This window comes from Chrysemys picta, chromosome 13 (assembly GCF_011386835.1).
Source record: "Chrysemys picta bellii isolate R12L10 chromosome 13, ASM1138683v2, whole genome shotgun sequence".
Classification (NCBI taxonomy): domain Eukaryota; kingdom Metazoa; phylum Chordata; order Testudines; family Emydidae; genus Chrysemys; species Chrysemys picta.
Genome location: NC_088803.1, coordinates 19,639,523 through 19,660,263, shown reverse-complemented (window position 1 = coordinate 19,660,263; position 20,741 = coordinate 19,639,523). Strand labels below are relative to the sequence as shown.

Genomic DNA, 20,741 nt, shown 5'->3' with positions numbered 1-20,741 from the left:
AACTTACAAACAAGTTAATTGACTTTGTTCTTGAAGTAACTGATATAATGTAAACAAACGCTATAAGCTGTTAAGTGACTTTCACTTCATTGTAACAGCAACTAGGCTCCTAGGAACAGACCCCCACCTTCTGTGACCCTCTGTGGTTAAAGGGCCGAGAGTCTCAAATGAATTAGCACACACCCCGAAAGTGGTGGAGACAGTAAATTAAAATACGGTTAAGATATGAAATGTATGTTGATGTACATGAATGGTTAGGGAGGTGCCAGCCTAGAAAGGGAGTATCCATCAGCCGAAGAATGTGTAAAATGAACCACCAGAACCCCCGGAGGGTAAACTGGGATTCACCCCATCGCCTGGAAGGATGAGAAACACAAACTTTGGACAGTTTGGAGCCACCAGGAATGTGCCCAGGAATGTGCCATCTGCTGATTGAGTCAGCAACAGCAGAATGAAACAGCTCCCATAGACTAACATAGGAATTAATTCCTATAAGAATGGACTCTCAAGACTGAGGATTTTGAGTCTCTGGTTCTGCTGCCAACCTCCAGGAGCATCAGGTGCACCTGACACAGACTCGGCTCCATCCTCATGACCAAGATACCTGGCCACTAACTTGGCATGAGCAACTTCTAGGCTGGTAATTATAACACCTATGCAGAACTTGAATGAATGACTGTGTGAATGAATATATATATATATATATATATATATATATATATATGTGTGTGTGTGTGTGTGTGTGTGTGTATATAAGGAATAAGTAGTGATAGGAATAAGTAGTCAAACAACATTGTTTACTTTTATCTTTTGCTTTATCATTATATTTACAATAAATGTGGCATCTTTGTCTTATCCCTCTTAATAAGATCCTGCTGGTTTTTATTCTATTGGTATAACAACATCGATCAACAGCACATTCCATCTTGATACCTGTGGCCTATGTGACATCCTCAGGGCCATACGGGTAGTATATATATTGTGTGCATGTGGCTCATATAACACAGAGAGAGCTGCATATGCAGCACAGAATGGTAAATAGGTTGAGAATCACTGCTCTAACCCCACCTAAGGTGGCAAGAAACCAGGGTGAGAGAGGGGAGAAAAGGAGAAGGAATTAGATGGAGGAGACCCCACCTAACTTCTATCCTAGTGGTTAGGGATGTAGCAGACCCCTCTTCAAGTGCCTGATAAGGAGAAAGATTTTAAAAAGGGATCTGCTTCCTCCCATGTGGGTGCCCTAGTCACTGCGGTATGGGATACCTGACATGTGTCTCTCTCAATCTCTCCTAATCGATCCTTAGGTCTTTGTGCATTGTGGCCCCACTGGGGATCACACGCATTGTCTACAATTATTATTATTATTGGAAAATCCTACAGACATTAATAGGAATGAATCCTATAAGATACAACAGATATTAAACAGGATTTTCAACACAATACTCTAGCAGAACTACAGAATGTAAGAGACAAAGATGTTCCTTTTTATAGAACTAGACAAATCCCCAAGTGTTATAAACAGACCATAGATCCAATGAAGTCAGTGGGCCAGATTAAAGAGATATTGGCCCACAGAAAGACAGAAGGCATGCCTAGCTCTAGACCCTGGTGCTTCTAGCACTCACCCTAGATGGAGAGCCTTGACCTAGTCCCCTTTGCTCCAGGGTCTCTTCTACCCAATGGGGATCTGGCCTTTTGAGTTCAATGGAGCCACACCGATTTACACCAGCTGAGGCTTTGACCCAAACTGTCAGTCAGATACCTGAGCTGAGAATCTCGAAAACACAAGTTACTGACAGTTCTATGCTCTTTGATTTTTTTTAAATAAGATCAACACTACTTGAGAAACTTGAATTTTCCCAGTAATTTCCCAACAGCTGTTTTCATCTCTGAATTTTTAAGGCTGTAGATGATGGGGTTTAACATAGGAGTCAAGATGCTGTACTGGATAGAGAACATTTCATCCACAACCATGGAGGAGACTGAGCTGGGTTTTGTGTACTGGACAAAACTGATCAGGTACCATAAACCAACCATAATCAAGTGGGAGCTGCAGGTGAAGAAGGCTTTACGCCTGCCCTGTGCCGAGCGTATCCTCAGGATAGTGGTGATGATGTGAATGTAGGAGATCAGGATGAAGAGGAAGGAGCTTGATCCAAGTATCACAACAGAAGTGAGAAGCACCACTTGATTGGTGAAGGTATCGGTGCAGGACAGATGCAATAGGAGAGGGAGCTCACAGCTGAAATGGCTGATCTGATTGGGGCCACAGATGTGCAACCTGAGGACTAAACCTTTGTTAAGCAGGGCATTTATGAAACCTATTGCCCATGCTCCACTCACCAGCAGAACACAGATCCCTTTGCTCATGGTGTCCATGTAACACAATGGGTCACAGATGGCAGCGTAGCAGTCATACACCATTGCTGAGAGAATAAAAATTTCAACACCAGCCGGCAGTAAAATAAAGAATATCTGGGCAAAGCAGCCATCAGCAGAAATGGTTTTGTGCTCTACTAGGAAATTCACCAACATCTTAAGGACAATGGCTGAGGAATAGCAGATAGCGACAATGAGACAGGAAGAAGTACATGGGGGTGTGAAGGTGAGGATCAGTCCTTATCAACAGTATGATCACCACATTCGGCACAAGGGTGATTACATAAATAACTACAAGCACCAGAAATAGGAAAATCTGCATCTGTGGGTCACTGGAAAGTCCCAGGAGAATAAATTTGGTCACTTTGGTTTGATTCCCCATTGATGCTGACTCAGGAAATCTGACCTGTAAGATTGGGAAAAAACAATGAAATTAACACATAGAAGTACATTGAAATGGCCTGCCGAAATCATCTGACCAAAAGGATGAATGTAAAGCGAGGCCGACTACATTCTATAAAATGTGTGCTGTAAATAGACAAAATGGGCTAATTGCACAGAAAGACTTTGGCACCTACCTACCACTTTAGGTGCCTAAATCCCAGAATCAAGCCCCACTGGTATTCACAAAAACCCTGCTCAGCTGTGACATTGAGGGACCCCTATAACTGCCCCAGTCTCTCCTATTGAAGCTGTTCCACTGTGGTTAAATAATAAAAGAGGCTTTGGAGCAGAAGGACTGGATACTTGGTCTTCTGTATTGGAGGGTGAGCACTCTAACCACCAGCATATACAGTCATTCAAATGAGTTTGTGCCTGAAACTTACGTTCCTTTGAAAATCTGACCCACTGGCACTTCTGACTCAGTGTCCCGCAAGTCTGAATATCAGGCTGCTCACACATAAGAAAATCTCTCCTGCCCTCTTGGTAGCGAGTGGCTATTTTGGCATTGATTTTTAGTGGAACTGGGAATGAAGCCAGTGTTCTGTCCAATATCACATCTATGTTTAACTCTGAATGCCTCCCAGAGACATACTAAATCTTTCCCCCATTATCAGCTCATCAGACAAACACCCAAGGGAGGAGATCTTGTGTTAGAATGTGAATGTCACCACAGGCAGATTCTGTGCTAAGTGAATTCCAAAGCTAAGTGCCTGCTCCAGAGAATGCCCTGCAACCCTCTAACACACACACACACACACACACACACACACAGGCTAACACGCACCAACTGATCTCATTTGTTGTTGTGGTAAGAGAGGAAAAGTAGCTGGGTTGCCAGCCATGGCCCCTGTGCTGTAACTGACTGTGCGGGAGCAGACTGCTGCATCCAGGCAGAAGTCAAGGGGACCCTGCAGACAGATCCACCCCTAGACAAGTGGGGCAGCATCTGGTCCTTTGAAATTTAAACAATAGAAAGATTACAAGTAATAAAAATATGAATCAACTCACCTGCCTTTTAAACATGGATCATACATATGGTGAGATCATTCTGACCTGTGATTTTCTCTTTCTGTTTTCTTAGTTTACCTACTGATGTATGTATTTGGCTACCTAGCCTGTCTATCTGCATCTGGAATCAGCATCTCCGGACATCCAATGTGTCTATGTGTAACCATTCTGCCAGGCCGAGTTGATAGCAGCAAGGGCCGGGTTCAGTACATAGGGGTCCCCTCCCAACAACGTAACTCAAAACCAGCTCAAGCCTCCACCCAGTGACCTGGGAAAATCTTACACACACCCCTGGGCGCCTCAAAGACAAAAGCCAGCTTCCTCTTACCATGTCATCCCAAAGTTGTGGCCTTGGTGCAACTGTTTCATGGGGGTCATAGAAGTCCTATTTCAAGGGCTTAATTGGCCATGTGCTGACTCTGCTCATGGGTGAATGTCACTTTGCATGAACACAGACATGTTACAACTTACCACGGGGATTCCTTTAGATCAAGGGTGATTTGTGGTGCTCTAAAGAAAGGCAGATCATCCCTCTACATTAGGGCTGGGAGACACTGACTAGGATAAAGAGATGGGGAAGAATGCGATGCTTAGATTCATAGATTCTGATGCCAGGAAGGACCATTGTGCTAATCTAGTCAGGCCCCCTGTATAGCAAAGGCCAGAGAACTTCTCCAAAATAATTTCTAGAACATATCTAGGATGCTGCCCACACTATATATATGTCCTGTGGATGAATATAAGGTTCAAGTCAAGCACGTGTGTTTTATCTGACCAGCCTGATCCAGCACATCCAAAACACAAAGGTTATAATTTTCAAGGCTACCAGAGGGTATGATTTCCAGCAGTGCCTAAGGCAGTTAGCTACCCACCTCCCATTGAATTTCAGTGCGAGTTGGGCACCGGATTCCCTTAAGCTCCTTTGTGAATCCCAGGTGGAGTCTAACTCCCTTAGGCTCTGTCTGGCTGTGAGAAAGGATCAGGCCAAATTCTCCCATCACTTTCACTGAGGCAAATCCCGAATTGCTGCATTGAAGTTGTTGGAGAGAGATCAGTGCAAAAAACTGGCGTGAGTGAACTATCCAGTCAGTCGTTTGTCCTTCTGTTAACCACACTAGTCAGGGGCTGAGTCCTGCACACCCTGAGATGGGCCTAACCCTGAAAATCCTTACTCATGTGAGTAGGTCTGCTGACACCAGTGGTTTCATTGGTAACAATGAGATCACTGGGGTAAGAAGTACTTTCCTCAGTAAAAGCTGGCAGGGTCAGCCCACTGAATAGTTCTTAGTCAGGAACTGCTGATTGTGCCAGGTATTCAGCTGCTATAGACTGACATAGCTCTGTTGGTTTACACCAGCTGGGCATTTTATCCCTTTGATCTTAGTGGATGTGGACCCACTGTCTGCACTGGAACTATGCAGATTCACACAAGCTGGGGAACTGGCCCCATTGGGAGGTCTGGCCAATTTGCACCCGCTGGGGATTTGGCCCATTGAGGTAAGGGGAGCTATTCCTGATTTAGACTAGAGAAAATGAGAGGGAGGGGGATCAGGCCCATAGACACAGACATCTCTAGTTTTTGAAATAAAAATGCCTAGCAAGGTTCACGTGGGATTCTCAAATAGGTTAAGTGCCAGATGGGGAAGGTGAAGCACAGAATCCCAACCCACTGCAAGTACCTGGCAGTGCTGTGAAAAGAACCAAAGGACTGAAAAATTTCTTATCTTGTTCACTATGGAGTCCAGCTCATAGGTGCCGACTCAGTGGGTGCTCCAGGGCTGGAGCACCAATGGAGAAAAATTAGTGGGTGTTCAGCACCCACCGTAAGCCAAGCTACTCCCCACCCCCGTTCCCCCAGCACCTCTCGTCCACCCGTCGCCCCACGGATCTACTCCTCCCCCTCCCTCCCAGCGCCTCCCGCCCACCGCAAACAGCTGTTTCACGATGTGCCTGGGGCCCCGGGAGGGAGGGGGAGGAGCGGGGATGGGGCGAATGCAGGGGAGGGGGAGGTAAGAGAAGGGGAAGAGGTGGGGTGGGGGCAGAGCAGGGGCGGAAAGAGGAGGGGCAGGGGCATGGGCCTGGGGGAAGGGGTGGAGTGGGGATAGGGCCTGGGGCAGTGAGGGGGTTGAGCACCCCCCGGCTAGCAGGGAAATCTGTGCCTATGGTCCAGCTGCTAAATGCAGTGGTGTTCCCCTGGGATTAGATCAGTGGTTTGTTTTGTTTGTGAAAAGGAAAAAGGGAAGAGAAAAAATAAATGAGAAAAGAAAAGAATATTTTGACTCTTTTATTGTTATATTGTGAAAACTTGACATAATAAGGCATGCCATAGAGTGCACACTACTGACATGTCATGACATAATGTTAAACTAATAATGGAATAATAAAGTAAATTGCAAAACAAACATTACATTTTGAAGTGGAGTTTTGATTCCCCACCTCCACAACAAATGGTTTGAAATGGGTTTGTTTTGCAATTTCCATTTCAAAAGACATTTGGAAAATACTTGTTTCCGCTATGATTTGGAATGAAAAAAATGTCAAAATATCAACATTTCCCACTTGATTTCCCCTCACTGCTTGCCTAAATCAATTATATCCAGGGCATTGGACTAGGGTGACCAGATCTCCCCATTTTATAGGGACAGTCCTGATTTTTGGGTCTTTTTCTTATATAGGCTCCTATTACCCTCCACCCCATCCCGATTTTTCACACTTGCTGTCTAGTCACCCTATGTCCTACTGAATGCCTTTCTCAATATTTCTTTAATGTCTTTGTTCCTTAGCGTGTAAATGAAAGGATTAAGTAATGGTGTCATGATAGTGTTCAAGAGGGTGACAACTTTGTTCATTTCCAGTGAGTTCTGTTTGGATGGCTTGACATACAGAAAGATGGAGCAGCCATACCATATAACCACAACGGTGAGATGGGCAGAGCAAGTGGAAAAGGCCTTTTGCCAGGCTTGGGCAGATGGGATTCTCAGGACGGTGGAGATGATGTAAATGTAGGAAACCAGGATGACAGCACAGGACCCAAGGACGACAATAAAGCAGATAGTAATATACACCATCTCAATGAGGCGTGTGTCTGTGCAGGACAGCTCTATCCAAGAATCTACATCACAGAAGAAATGGTTGATGATGGTAGAGTCACAGAAGGACAACCTGGTGATCAGAAACGCCAGCACAGAAATAGTCAGGAAGCTACTTGCCCATGATCCAAGAGCCAGCTGAATGGACAACGTGCTGTTCATGATGGAGCTATAGCGCAATGGGTGGCATATGGCCAGATAGCGATCATAGGCCATGACAGCCAGAAGTAGATATTCGGTGCAGCCGAGGGAGAAGACAAAGTACATCTGCAGGATGCAACTGGGGAAGGAAATGGTTTTGCTTTTGGACACTAGGAGAGCAAGAGTTTTGGGAATGTAGCCCGTGGTGAACCAGATGTCTAGGAAGGAGAGATTGCAGAGGAAGAAATACATCGGGGTGTGCAGGCGGCGGTGGGTCCCCACTAAGGAGATGATGGTGATGTTTCCCATCAGCGTCAGGAGGTACATGAACAAGAAAAGCAGGAAGAGAGAGATCTGCACGTACCAAGAGCCAGGGAACCCCAGCAGAATAAATTCCCTCACATTGGTCTGATTTCCCTTCACCATTGGGTGCTCTCCCTGTTAAAACACAGAAAACCATAAAAGGAAGACAAAGAAACACCCAGGTGACTTGGTTAATTGCAGCTCATTGTTAACAACAAACTGAGCAGTCATGGAGAGAGAGAGAGAGAGAGAAAGAGAGAGAATATATTATATTTTTAAAGCCCAACGGGATTATACAGTCTGACCTCCTGTATCACACAGGTTGGATAATCCCATTCATCAAAGCCCAGTAGCTAATGGTTGAACTCCTTATCTCTTAGGAAAAAGGTATCCTATCTTGACGAGACCCCCCATCTCACATTAAAGATCAGTATCCTACAGGATACTGAACACAATTTATGTGAAGTAGTGCACATTCAGTTCTCAATAGGAGATGTGAGTATGTTGTCATCTATGAGAACTATAGTTTCAATGGCAGATTGGCACCTAACTCCCCTAGATTCCTTTGAAAATCCCAGCCTTAGGTTCTTCTCCACCCACAGAGCCAGGAAACCTGCCCTAACTCACCTCCCAAAGCCAGACACAGAATCCTGGATTTCTCGCTCTCAGACCTCTGCTCTAACCACAAGACCCCACTTCCCTTCTAGAGCAGCGAATGGAACCCAGGAGTCCTGACTCCTAGCCCTCCAACCCTTTGATCCCATCCCACTCCCAGAGCTGGAAAACAGAACCCAAGCATCCTGATTCCTGGTTCCTTTTTCTAAGCCAGAGGTTCTCAAACTGTGGTCTGCAGACCACTAGTGGTCCGCGAGCTCCATTCAGGTGGTCCACAGATATTTTCCTCTAAGGTGAGCACCTGGGCAGCCACACAGAAGAGAATGAAGGCCACCCATCTAATTAGTGGAGCTGTGAAGGTGTGGCTTCACTAATTAGGTGCCTGGACTCTTGAGAAGATGCACATGAAAGGTGAGGTTGTGGCCTTGGAGGGAATAGGGGGTAGGTGGGAGGGGCAAAGGAGTGAGAAGAGGGGATGGGGTGAATTTGGGACTGCGGCAGCCAGAGAGGCGACTTTCCCCAGCTCCAGGGCTGCGGCTGCTGGGGAGAGATGACTCTCCTTCCCAGCCCCAACTTGGGGGCTGCTGCAGCGGGGGAGAGGCACATCCATCGCATTAAAAAGGTATGACTACTGATATTAAAATATGAGTTGTGTGCTTTTTTTTTGTAGAACAAAAAATATGTTAATTATTATTAAGGTTTTGTTATATAGCGCTTTTATCCAAAGTGCTTTACAATAGTTAGCTAATGGTACAAACATTTGGAAAGATCATTAAGTGATCCACTGAGACCCTCAGCAATTTTCAAGTAGTCCATGAAAAGAAAAGTTTGAGAACCACTGTTCTAAGCTATTAGCGCACATTCCCTCCACAGAGCCAGAACATCAGAACATAAGAACTTACATAAGAACGGCCATGCTGGGTCATATCAAAGGTCCATCTAGACCAGTATCCTCTCTTCTAACAGTGGCCAATGCAGGTGCCCCAGAGGGAATGAACAGAATGTCTGCCTTGAGACATCTTAAAGAACATCTAAAGGACAATCCTCTGTTGTTGTTGATGATGATGTGTGCAGTTTTGATTTATACCTCCTCTGAACCATTGGTAACCATGATGGTACCCCTGAATTCCAGACTCCATTCACTTCTAAGTCTGGGTATTCTCTATATTAAGGTTCCATATTTAAGGTTTGTAAAGGATTAATAATTGAAGGTTTAATAAATGCTTAACCAATTTATATCGAGGCCAACCACTCCACATGTGTTTATAAACCCGATATATAACCATTTCTGAAACTTTCTACTGATGTGCTTATAACCCTGGGAACATATACTGCTTATGTCTTTAACATGCTTAAAATCAATTAAACTTTGTCAATAGGTGTGGAAGAATTCATTTTCCTCATAATTTTGATGGGTAATATCAATGCTTATTTTTAAGAGCATTGCTTTTCTATTTTTATGGATTTAGATTTTCATATTTGTGCAATATTATCGCTTGTAAGTGTTTATTTCCATTTTTATCAATTAAATGTTCACAGTTGCAGTTCATTATGTGGGCCAGACAATGGAGCAGAGTCAGACAATAATTATTTAATGACAGTAGATGTTGAGATTCAAAATGTTAAAGGTTTATAACTTTTAAAACTCTGTCAACATCACATGGCAAAATAAGCAAATCAAATACCCTTAAGCAGCATTTTCCTTCCTTACCTGTTAATTTGGATTATTGATGGAAATATTTTTGTCATTTTTCTGGGTGTGTGGTGAAATGAATGTTTATCGTCATTTACCAATACAAATCTGATCCTTCCAAGCCTGTTTCTAAAGGACTTATCAAGGGAACACTAATATAAAGTGTGATCCCATTTTCTTCAGTTTAATTAGTCTCTCTGCAAACTGCACTGTCTTTAGGATGTTCTCACAAGAGTCACTGACGTGAATGTAGTAAATAATTCTGTTGGTGATACAATGGCTAGAATCTTTCTTTCTTTCTTTCTTTCTTTCTTTCTTTCTTTCTTTCTTTCTTTCTTTCTTTCTTTCTTTCTTTCTTTTCCCTCTAAAGTCACCATATATAGGGGAAGATTTTGGAAGGTGTAAAGTATCTCTGCATAGTTTGCAAAACTACAATTAATCTGCAAGACAGCAAAAAGGTGAAACTGACCAGAAACCTACTATGAACACAGGTGAAATTGCCTAACATGTTTTTATACTGGAGAGTGAGCGCAATGCAGAACCATAGGATTGCATGCTCTAAGATGCTTGAGGAAATTATGAACCCAAATCCATTGAATTTCTGAGGGATTTGTGCAATTTGCTCTAAACTAGTATTAATTTGAATGCTAGGAATAATAACACCACCACATTCTAATTTCATTTAAACTGGTGTAACTTCTAAGCATTCTGGGTAGATACTCAAAGAACTTTCAGAATACTCACTGTCTGGGTGGCAGTTCTGTTGATGCATCCTGAATGAAACATAACTGCTAACACATCAAGTGTAGAAAAAAGGTGCTCTCTTAAGCATGGAGAGAAAAACCAACACAGTAATTATTTTTTTTAAAACAGACAATAATTCTGCTTCTCTGACACACACCTTTTGAACACTTTCAAAAGATTCAAGCACACAACCTGCTCTAATGAAGTCAACCATCAAATATCCTTAAGAGATTATCAGTATATCTTAGTATATACTTTTAACTGAAAATGAACTATGTATATGTTATATACTACTGTCTTCTGTCTTTCTCTCTCTCTTCTATGGCACTGACATCTATTTATCTATCTATCTCTTATATACTACTGTCTTCTTATGTGCTCCATTCAGGCAACGAAAGAGTGTTCTACTCAAGATGGCTTATTTCATCAGCTCAGAAGGCCACCTTGGGACATAATCTTCAGAGAAATTCACAGACTTTCTCAGAACTACAGAGGGAATTGCTTGAGGGGCCATTAACCAAATAACTCATGGGCCAATCCTCAGAGAAAATGGCTCTAATTCCCACATGCCCGCATGGGTTTTGTAAACACACACACCTACCTTCATAGATTTCCTCTGCACTAAATTCTGAGCAACTTCTACATGCTCTTGCCGCATGTCAAACCTCCATCCATTATTCGTGGATCCAGTCCCAAGAAGAGTTGGCTGAATAACAAAGTGCAGTGGAAAAGATTCTTTAGGCAGCCAACCAATAGAAACAACACTTAGCTCTTATTCTGGGCTTAAAATCAGTAGCTCTCAAAGAACTTTACCAAGGAGATCAGGGTCACTATCCCCATTTTACAGATGGGGAAACTGAGGCACAGACAGGGGAGATTCACTCTGGAATGGATAAGAGGGGATTCAGCCAAACTGACTGCAGTGGAGTTACTCCAGATTTACACTGGGGTGAATGAGAGGAAGAATCAGGCCCATTTACTCCAATGGGCCAAAGACCAGTGTCTCTTCTCCTGATCATCCACTCACTGACACTGGGCTTACACAGGTATAACTCCACTGACTTCAGGAGAGTTACTCCAGATTTGCACTGGCATAGGAGCAGGATCCTGTCCCATGTGAACACAGCATGTGCCTGAATTTCAGAGGCGCAGAGGGGAATTACAACCCTGGTCAAACTGCATGGACCAGATCCTCACCTTGTGTGAATCAGCAAATTTCTATCAATTTCAGTTAAGCAATTCTAACTTACAGCTGCTGGGGAACTGACCCAGTTTGACTTGGGATATCAGGAACTACAGGTGCCCATGTCCCATTCACTTGCCCTGAACTGAAATCTAGTAGACACTGCATTCCATTCTCAAAAATCCATTACCATTTTTGAAAGAGGTTTTTCCCCTCACTCAATCAAGTTAGAAAGTGGTTTGCTGTCTTGAAACACAGGAATGTAGAATAAAGCACAAAGTATCCGTCATTCCCTCCTCGAGTACCAGACATCCTCTGCAGGAGAAACAGCAGCCAGACCATGAGGTGCCCACTCACTTTGATCTTGTAGGCCAGGTGTTTAGGCACATAAAGATGCAGAGGGGAGCCTAGGGGGACTTTCCAAAGCACCTGAACAGATGAGGTGCCTAACTCCCATTGGATGTTACGTGGCTATCATGTTTAGGCATCTTTGAAAATCCCATTGAGGCCCAGCTCCTCAAGGTATTTAGGTGCCTAACTCCCATTGATTTCAATGGGACTTAGGTGACAATGTGTCTATGTGCATCTTGAGGCACCGAAATACCCTCCATGTAGTGACCTCTATCTACATTTATTCCTTCAATGAAGCAGGAGTAGCCCATTATGTAGGGATTGTTTACAGATGTTTCCCATGGCCATCAAGAGGTAGGTGAACAAGAATAGCAGGAAGAGAGAGATCAGTACATACCGAGAGCTAGGGAAGCCCAGCAGAATAAATTCCTTCACATTAGTTTGATTTCCCTTCACCATTGATTTCACAATCTGCCAAAACGCAATAAATCATAAAAGGGAGGACAAAGAAACACCAGGTGGTGTGGTAAGGGGCAGCTCATTGCTGATATACAAGTAATTGAGCTAGAGGGAGCAAGCTAATAATTTTTTCCACAGTACATCTTAATACCAGAAAATGTGGAATAGTTGAAATAAAAAATTATCCACAGGAAAATGTCAATTTTGACAAATTATCTCAATTTTTGGTTGGAAAATAAAAAAATATATATTTAGGTTGGACATTAAAAAAATCAAAACATTTTTTCTGTTTCCAAAATCAAATCAAAACAAAAATATTTTATTTTCAAATAAAGATATGATTTTTAAATAGCCAAACTGAAAAAAATTGACATTAAACTTATTTATTTCAATGCCATTTTAAGTCAACATGTTCATTATTTAATTTTGAAGGGATACTGAAATGAAATATTTCATTCTGAAGTGTTGGAAGTAGAGCAATCAAAAATTTTCAGACAGAACTGTTCCACGGGAACATGTTAACGCCATCAGAAATTTTAACATAAACCATAGATTCCATAGACTCATAGATTCCAACTCCCAAAGGGAACATTGTGATAATCTACTCTGACCTACTGTATAACACAGGCCAGAGAACTTCTCCAAAATATTTTCTAGAGAAGATTTGTTAGAAAAAAAATCCAATCTTGATTTAAAAATTATAAGTGATGGAGAATCCAGCATGAGCCTTGGAAAGTTGTTCCAATGGTTAATTACTCTCAATGTTAAAATTTTACACCTTATTTCCAATCTGAATTTGTCTAGCTTCAACTTCCAGACATTGGATCGTGTTAGACCTTTATCTGCTAGACTGAGGAGCCCATTATTAAATACTTGTTCCCTGCATAGAGACTGAAATCCAGTCACCCCTTCACTCTCTCTTTGTTAAGCTAAATAGTTTGAACTCCTTGAGACACATTTTCTAATTTCTCTTCTCTCTTCTCTGAACGCTTTCCAATTTGTCAACATCTTCCTTGAATTGTGGGGCCCAGAACTGGGCACAGGATTCTAGCAGTGATAGCATCGTTGCCAAATAGAGAGATAAAACAACTTCTCTACTCCTCCTCAAGATCCTCCCATTTACGCAATCCAGAATCACATTAGATTTTTTGGCCACAGAATCACCAGGACTCCCAGACCTTTTTCAGAGTCACAGCCCACATATCTACACCAGCAACACCATCACAGGACCTAACCAGATCAGCTACAACATCACCGGCTCATTCACCTGCACGTTCACCAATGTTCAATATGCCATCATATGCCAGCAATGCCCCTCTGCTATGTACATTGGCCAAACTGGACAGTCACTACGCAAGAGGATAAATGGACACAAGTCAGATATCAGGAATGGCAATATACAAAAACCTGTAGGAGAACACTTCAACCTCCCTGGCCACACAATAGCAGATGTAAAGGTAGCCATCTTACAGCAAAAAAACTTCAGGACCAGACTCCAAAGAGAAACTGCTGAGCTCCAGTTCATTTGCAAATTTGACACCATCAGATCAGGATTAAACAAAGACTGTGAATGGCTATCCAACTACAGATGCGGTTTCTCCTCCCTTGGTATTCACACCTCAACTGCTAGCAGAGCACCTCACCCTCCCTGATTGAACTAACCTCGTTATCTCCACACTGATTTATACCTGCCTCTGGAGATTTCCATTACTTGCATCTGAAGAAGTGAGGTTCTTACCCACGAAAGCTTATGCTCCCAATACTTCTGTTAGTCTTAAAGGTGCCACAGGACCCTCTGTTGCTTTTTACAGATTCGGACTAACACGGCTACCTCTCTGATACATTAATTTTTAGGTCTGTGATCAGTTCCACTTTATCTGTAAGGATAAGGTCTAATGTAGAACTACCCCATGCAGAATGAAACATTTATTGAGTTAGGAAATTGTTGTCTATTATGTTTAGAAATTACAAGGATGTTTTAGGATTGACAGCAAATAACCTCCAGCATATGTCATTCACATTGGCATGCCCCGTGATCACACAGCTTTTTATCTGCACATTATAGATAGGTGCGTAAAGAGGTGGTCATCGTGTTCCCAGTTGTGATTTGGTGGTCTGTAGCAGAGACCAACTAATACTCCATCTTGTGCTTTATCTATTAGGACATTGATCCATAAGCATTTAAGATCATTTTCTTCCAAGTTATCAGTAACTCAGAAACAAGTAATGTCATTTATGACCTAGAGTGCCATTCCGTATTTGATCTTTCCTAAATAGGTTATAATAATTGATTTTAACATTCCAGTTGCATTAATCATCCCTCCAAGTTTCAGTAATACCAAACAGATCAAATTTATTCCAATAAATGAACAATTCCAAATCCCCTTGTTTGTTACCCAGGCTCCTAGCATTTGTGTATAGGTAGTTCAATAATTTCTTCTCTTCATATCCTTTGGTTCCTTGATTAATTTTGTTCTCAATATTTCCATTTTGTTCTGAGTGCTCATATCTTCCCTTCTTTTAACCTCCCCTTTTGCTATTAGTTTAATCCCCACCTGATTACTCTAGCCAGCCTGTCCCCAAGAAGACTGGTCCCCCTTCTACTGAGGTGGACTCCATCCAAACTATATATCCCCCTCGCCATAGAAGGTGCACTGATGTTCCACAAAACCAAGATCCTGTACCCTACACCACTTACCTAGCCAGCCATTCACCTCCACACTCTTCTTCATTCAGTCTTGTTTCATTCATGGGACAGGAAAGGTCTCAGAGAAGATTGCTTGGACATTCCTCTTCTTCAGCATGCTTCCAAGTTCCCAGAAGTCATCTACTGTGAGATATCCCACAGCACAATGTCATTAGTGTATTATGAACCAACACCAATAGATCCTTGCCTGATGACTTCAGAAGCCTTATTTTATTTCATGTGAAGAAGACGTACCAACCAAGCTCTTGAGAAAGAATTTTCTGTACCAATTCAGACCAGCAAGCCACCCAGTCTTAGACCATGTCTACATTACCAGCTAAATTGGCACTGCTGCGATGGATGCAGTGATGTCGATTTAGCGGGTCTGGTGAAGACATGCTAAGTCAATGGGAGAGTGCTCTCCTGTCAACATCTGTACTCCACCTCCCAGAAGGGTGGAAGCTACGCTGATGGGAGAGCTTCTCCCGTCGACATAGTGTGGTGTAGACACTGCTGTAAGTCGACCTAAGTTACGTCAACTTCAGTTATGTAACTTGCATAACTGAACTAGCATATCTTAGATCAACTTAAGAGTTAGTGTAGTCTAGCCCTTAGCTCTGCGAAGGCAGCACACCATGCTGTTGTTCACCAGTCTCTTGCAGAACATTCTTTCAATTCTTCTGAGTATTGACTCTACAACAAGGATCATCTGTCTTCCTGGGACAACTGGAGAACTGGGCTGTCCAACTGTTGTTTTGGTTTTATACACTCAAAAAATCTATCAGAATTTTGGTCTGTAGGGAATTCTGAAATGTTTATTTTTGTTCTCATTCAGAATAAAATTAAAAATGACATTTTGGAAATTCTAATGAAACAGAAATTCTGGTTTCTGACCTGCTCTAGTTCTGATCAACATGAAATGTTTTGACACGTGTGAGACTAAATTTTTTTGAACATTTGATTCCACAAAAATGTTTGGTAGTTCATCTTTTCATCCTGATTCAGCATGAAAATAAATGTCAAGCTATTGGAATTTCCTATGTGATGGATATTCCATTTTCCAGGAAGCTCTAATTATGGATGGTATTTTCAAAGACACCAAACGGAGTTAGTGCAAAAATTCTATTGAATCTCGCTCATGTGCCTTTTGAAAACCCCAACTACATTGTCTGTGATGCTGTGAGGACTTAACTAAGGATCAAATTTGTTCCCCTGTATGCACAGGCCCAAATCCCAAATGTGTGTGATTTAACAGATCTGATTGAAAAATAAAAATGTATGTCTCCAAAAAAGTTGGCATGATTTTGGGGAAGTTTTTATTATTCGGTAACAAAATATTTAGTCTGAAAAGAAAAAAAACTAACATTTTATTTCATTTACTTTCAAATTATTTCTGTAAAAATATGCTAAATTATTTGAAATCACATTGTTTTCATGAAACATTTTGATTTTGATGAAATGTCAAGTGAAACATTGAAAACATTTGGCCAGTTCTGGTGACTGAGAAATGGGTTTTACCAATGGGGTCTAAGAGGGTTAAGCAATCTCCTCAAATCAAAAGTCATAGTGTAAGGCCAGATGGGACCATTAGACTATCTAGTCTGATCTTCTGTATATCACAGGCCATTGAATTTCATCCAGTTACACGTATATTGAGATCAATTACTTAGGTTAAACTTTCAGTCCTTAGGAGACTAAGCTGTTGTGAGCCACAGAGACCAGGAGAGACTGAGATGACACATTGACACTAATGCCCAAGACTCCTCAAGGACAAGGAACTGGTATCTGAGATCTGTCTAAATGATTGTACCAAGCAATCTATGTCCCATGCTGAGGAGAGTGAAAAAAACCCATGGTCCGTGCCAATCGACCTGTGGGAAATTCCTTCCTGATCCTAACTTTGAGGATCATTTTGACCTGATTATGTGAGGAAGACATACCAACCAAGCTCTTGAAAAAGAAGTTTCTGTACCACTTCAGATCACCGACCCACCCTGTCTGGTGTCTTGTCTCCCGCTGTTTTCAATCTCTGATGTTTCAGAAAAAGGTTTAAACAAACAAAACCATGACCACCAAGAGAATACAGAGCAGCAGGGGAACAAAAGCCCATCTTCTTCCTGACCCTTGCATGTGACCAGCATGACATTTGATTATAGTCATTGTTTGAATGCAAGTTTTATTAGAATGTTGATGGCAATGCAGGCAAATCTGTTCTCTCTTGGTACATCTACACAGCACAGTAAGCCTGGGCTCTGACTCAGGTTTGAGATTAAGACCCCCTTCTGTCCAAACACAAATCAGTCTGACTTGAGTCAGCAAGCACTCAGGACCCAGGTCCTAGGACTGTACAAGGGGCATGGGTCAAAGTCCAAATCCTGCTATGACTTGCCTCCGAGTACTATCATCTTGCTGTATGGACACAGCTCAAGCCACAAATCTGAGTCAGAAGTTCTGCATAGTACAGTATGGACATGTTAGCATGGCTGTGAGACCTGGGTCTAGCAATTGTAAACCCAGGTGGATGCTCAAGCATAGACTTGGGAACATTGAGTCCACAAGTCCATGAAGAAAGGGGATGAACAGATGGATTCATAGACTCACATTTTCACAGGCTGCAAGGCAGGTAGGAATCACCATCACCCTCCAGGCTGACTCCCCAGACACACACACACAAATACATACAGGCCTCAGAATTTCTCCCAAATGCTGGATTAAAAAGCATGTATTTTACAAAGAAATCTAATTTTATCTTAAAGACTCCAAGTTATGGTGAGTCCACAACTTCCCTGGCAAACTGTTACAATGTTGTATTACCCTCACTGCTAGGACACTGCAAAGGCAGTTGGATGCCTTATTTTCTTGCACTCTTTTGAAAAATCCCATCTTAAATAAGTAAAATACTTTCCAAAGGATTGGGGGATTAAAAGGTACAATACAAACTTCATTTACATTCTGATGTTATGAATGGTCTGTAAGCAAATATACAACAGACATCAATTATTCACATACAAAGGACATTTCTTATTACAATTACATTGAAAAATGAAGGGCATTCATTTCCATATTTGAAATCATAAGGAGATTTTTTTCTTATATGTGTGCTCTACAGAATCTTCCTAAATATTCATTTCACAGTAAGATAAAATACATGGACTGGAGACAGGTTTCAGAGTAGCAGCCGTGTTAGTCTGTATCCACAAAAAGAACAGGAGTACTTGTGACACCTCAGAGACTAACAAATTTATTACAGCATAAGCTTTCGTGGACTACAGCCCACTTCTTCGGTTGCATATAGAGTGGAACATATATTGAGGAGATATATACAACTCCCACCTGTTCATGCTCTCTGTATGTGTGTATATATATCTCCTCAATAAATGTTCCACTCTATATGCAGCCGAAGAAGTGGGCTGCAGTCCACGAAAGCTTATGCTCTAATAACTTTGTTAGTCTCTAAGGTGCCACAAGTACTCCTGTTCTTTTTATGGACTGGAGAGTCCATGTATTTCAGTCCACTCGCCAGGTGAGCCTGGGACATCACTTAAAGTGGAAATTATAGTCCAGTCCTGTGGGATGTTGCATCTTTAGTTCAAGGGCAGGAGGCCTCCATTTTCACACTGTCTATATGTTGATATAATTTCTCAAAATAACCCTAAATCTAACCCAGATTTGTTTGCCATCTCATTCACCAATGTGTATTATATGCATTTTCCTAGGGTTTTCTAAATATTCTAAGGAAGCTAGTCAGCCAACTCTAATTGAAATTCATTGGAAGTCATTCTCCTAACTACTTTCAGCTCATTTGAAAATCCCAACTAGTACTCCAGTAGTGGCCATCAATGCCGTATACAGAAGTAATATCTCCTCCTGTCACCTTATTGGAATTCCCCTACCTATGACCTACAAGGATCATATAAACCTTTCTTTGACATAGCATCACACTCCCAAGTTGGTTATCTTATCCACAATGACCCATAAGTCATTTTCAAAATCACCACTTTCCAAGATTGAGTCCCCTCACCCTGTACGGTCTACAGAAAATTGATCCATAGCCAGATCCCCTCAACAGAGCATGCTTTCTCCCAAGATCTCAGGTACTTTGTCCTGGGCTTAGTGATCTGCATTATCCCAGAGGAACACAGCTGTCTTGGTGGTTCATAGATGGAGATACACACTTTGAGGTAACCAAGGCTTGATCCCTTAATGAAGCCCTGTTGATTTTACAATGTTGACCTTTTAGAAATAATCTCATATCCCAAAGAGTATATTTTGCATGGCTTCCTTCACCTCTCTGTTTCTCAGAGCATAGATGAAAGGGTTTAGCAGTGGCGTCACCACAGTGTTCAGGATGTTGACTATCTTGGTCAGTTCCAATGAATTCCGTGCAGACGGCTTGACAAAGAGAAAAATGGTGGATCCATACCATAGAAGCACGACGGCAAGATGGGATGAGCAAGTGGAAAATGCCCTTTGCTGGCCTTTGGCTGACGGGATTCTCAGTATAGTGGAGATGATATAGATGTATGAAAGGAGGGTTATCACACACGAACCCAGGATGACAATGACTGAGATGATGAAAGCTGATACCTCAATGAAGGATGTGTCCGTGCAAGAGAGGACGATCCATTAATCTATTTCACAAAAGAAGTTATTGATGACATTAGGGCCACAGAAAGACAACCTGTATATTAGAGACGCCAGCATAGAGATAACCAGGAAACCACACACCCAAGAGCCCAGAGCCAGCTGAGCTGACAAGGCTCTGTTCATAATGGTACTATAATGCAATGGGTAGCATATAGCCAGATAGCGATCATAGGCCATGATGGACAGGAGGAAATATTCCGTGCAACCCAAGGAGAACATGAAGTACATCTGTAGGAGGCAGCCAGTGAAGGAGATGGTTTTGCTTTTCCCCAGGAAGATTGCAAGGGCTTTAGGAACACAGGCTGTGGTGTACCAGATCTCCAGGAAGGAGAGATTGCAGATGAAGCAGTACATCGGTGTGTGGAGGCGGCGGTGGGTCACCACTAGGGTTATGATGGCCACATTTCCCAGGACTGTCAGAATGTACATAAAGAGGAAGAGTACAAAGAGGGAGATCTGCAAATACTGGCTCCCAGGGAATCCCAGGAGGATGAATTCCATCAAAGCAGATTGATTGCGTTTCTCCATTCAGTCTGTTTTACCTGCTGAAACTAATGAAACAAGGACAGTGAAATACACAGGGGACTTAGCCAGATATCGATCTAAAGTAATTGCTTTTCTGTGAATGCACCCATTGACATGCGTTGGTCTTGGCTGAGGTTGGACAGTGAGTCAACGGCAACAAAGCTGATCCTAGACCCCAGGAATCCTCATGTCCAATTTCTTGATCTAGACACTAGACCACACTCCCTTTTCAGAGCTAGGAATGGAACCCAGGAGTCCTTGACTCGGATTTTTAAAGGAGCCTGATAGAATTTATTGCCCATTCCCATTGGCTTTTGGTGGGACTTGGACAACTAACTTCCTTAAACTCTTTTGAAAACCCTAGCCCTTGTTTCAAGTTATTTACTTGAATGATGTGTCTGAAGTCCCCTTCTGGGACTGAGAATGGAAACCATGAGCCCCAACTCTCATTGCCTTACTTGGAACACTAGAGCC

The 20,741-nt window shown here is 42.3% G+C and overlaps 1 protein-coding gene and 2 pseudogenes across 1 annotated transcript; all 3 read right to left on the bottom strand.

Annotated features, from left to right (window-relative positions):
- Positions 1 to 1,836: 1,836 nt before the first annotated feature.
- Positions 1,837 to 2,761, bottom strand: LOC103306975 (olfactory receptor 5A1-like; annotated as a pseudogene).
- Positions 2,762 to 6,560: 3,799 nt separating this feature from the next.
- On the bottom strand, positions 6,561 to 7,487 carry LOC101948745 (olfactory receptor 287-like). The gene has a single exon (XM_005312884.2). The coding sequence runs from the start codon at positions 7,485 to 7,487 to the stop codon at positions 6,561 to 6,563; it is 927 nt and encodes a 308-aa protein (XP_005312941.2).
- An 11,856-nt stretch (positions 7,488 to 19,343) lies between these two features.
- Positions 19,344 to 20,270, bottom strand: LOC101948464 (olfactory receptor 6F1-like; annotated as a pseudogene).
- Between the last annotated feature and the right edge of the window lie 471 nt (positions 20,271 to 20,741).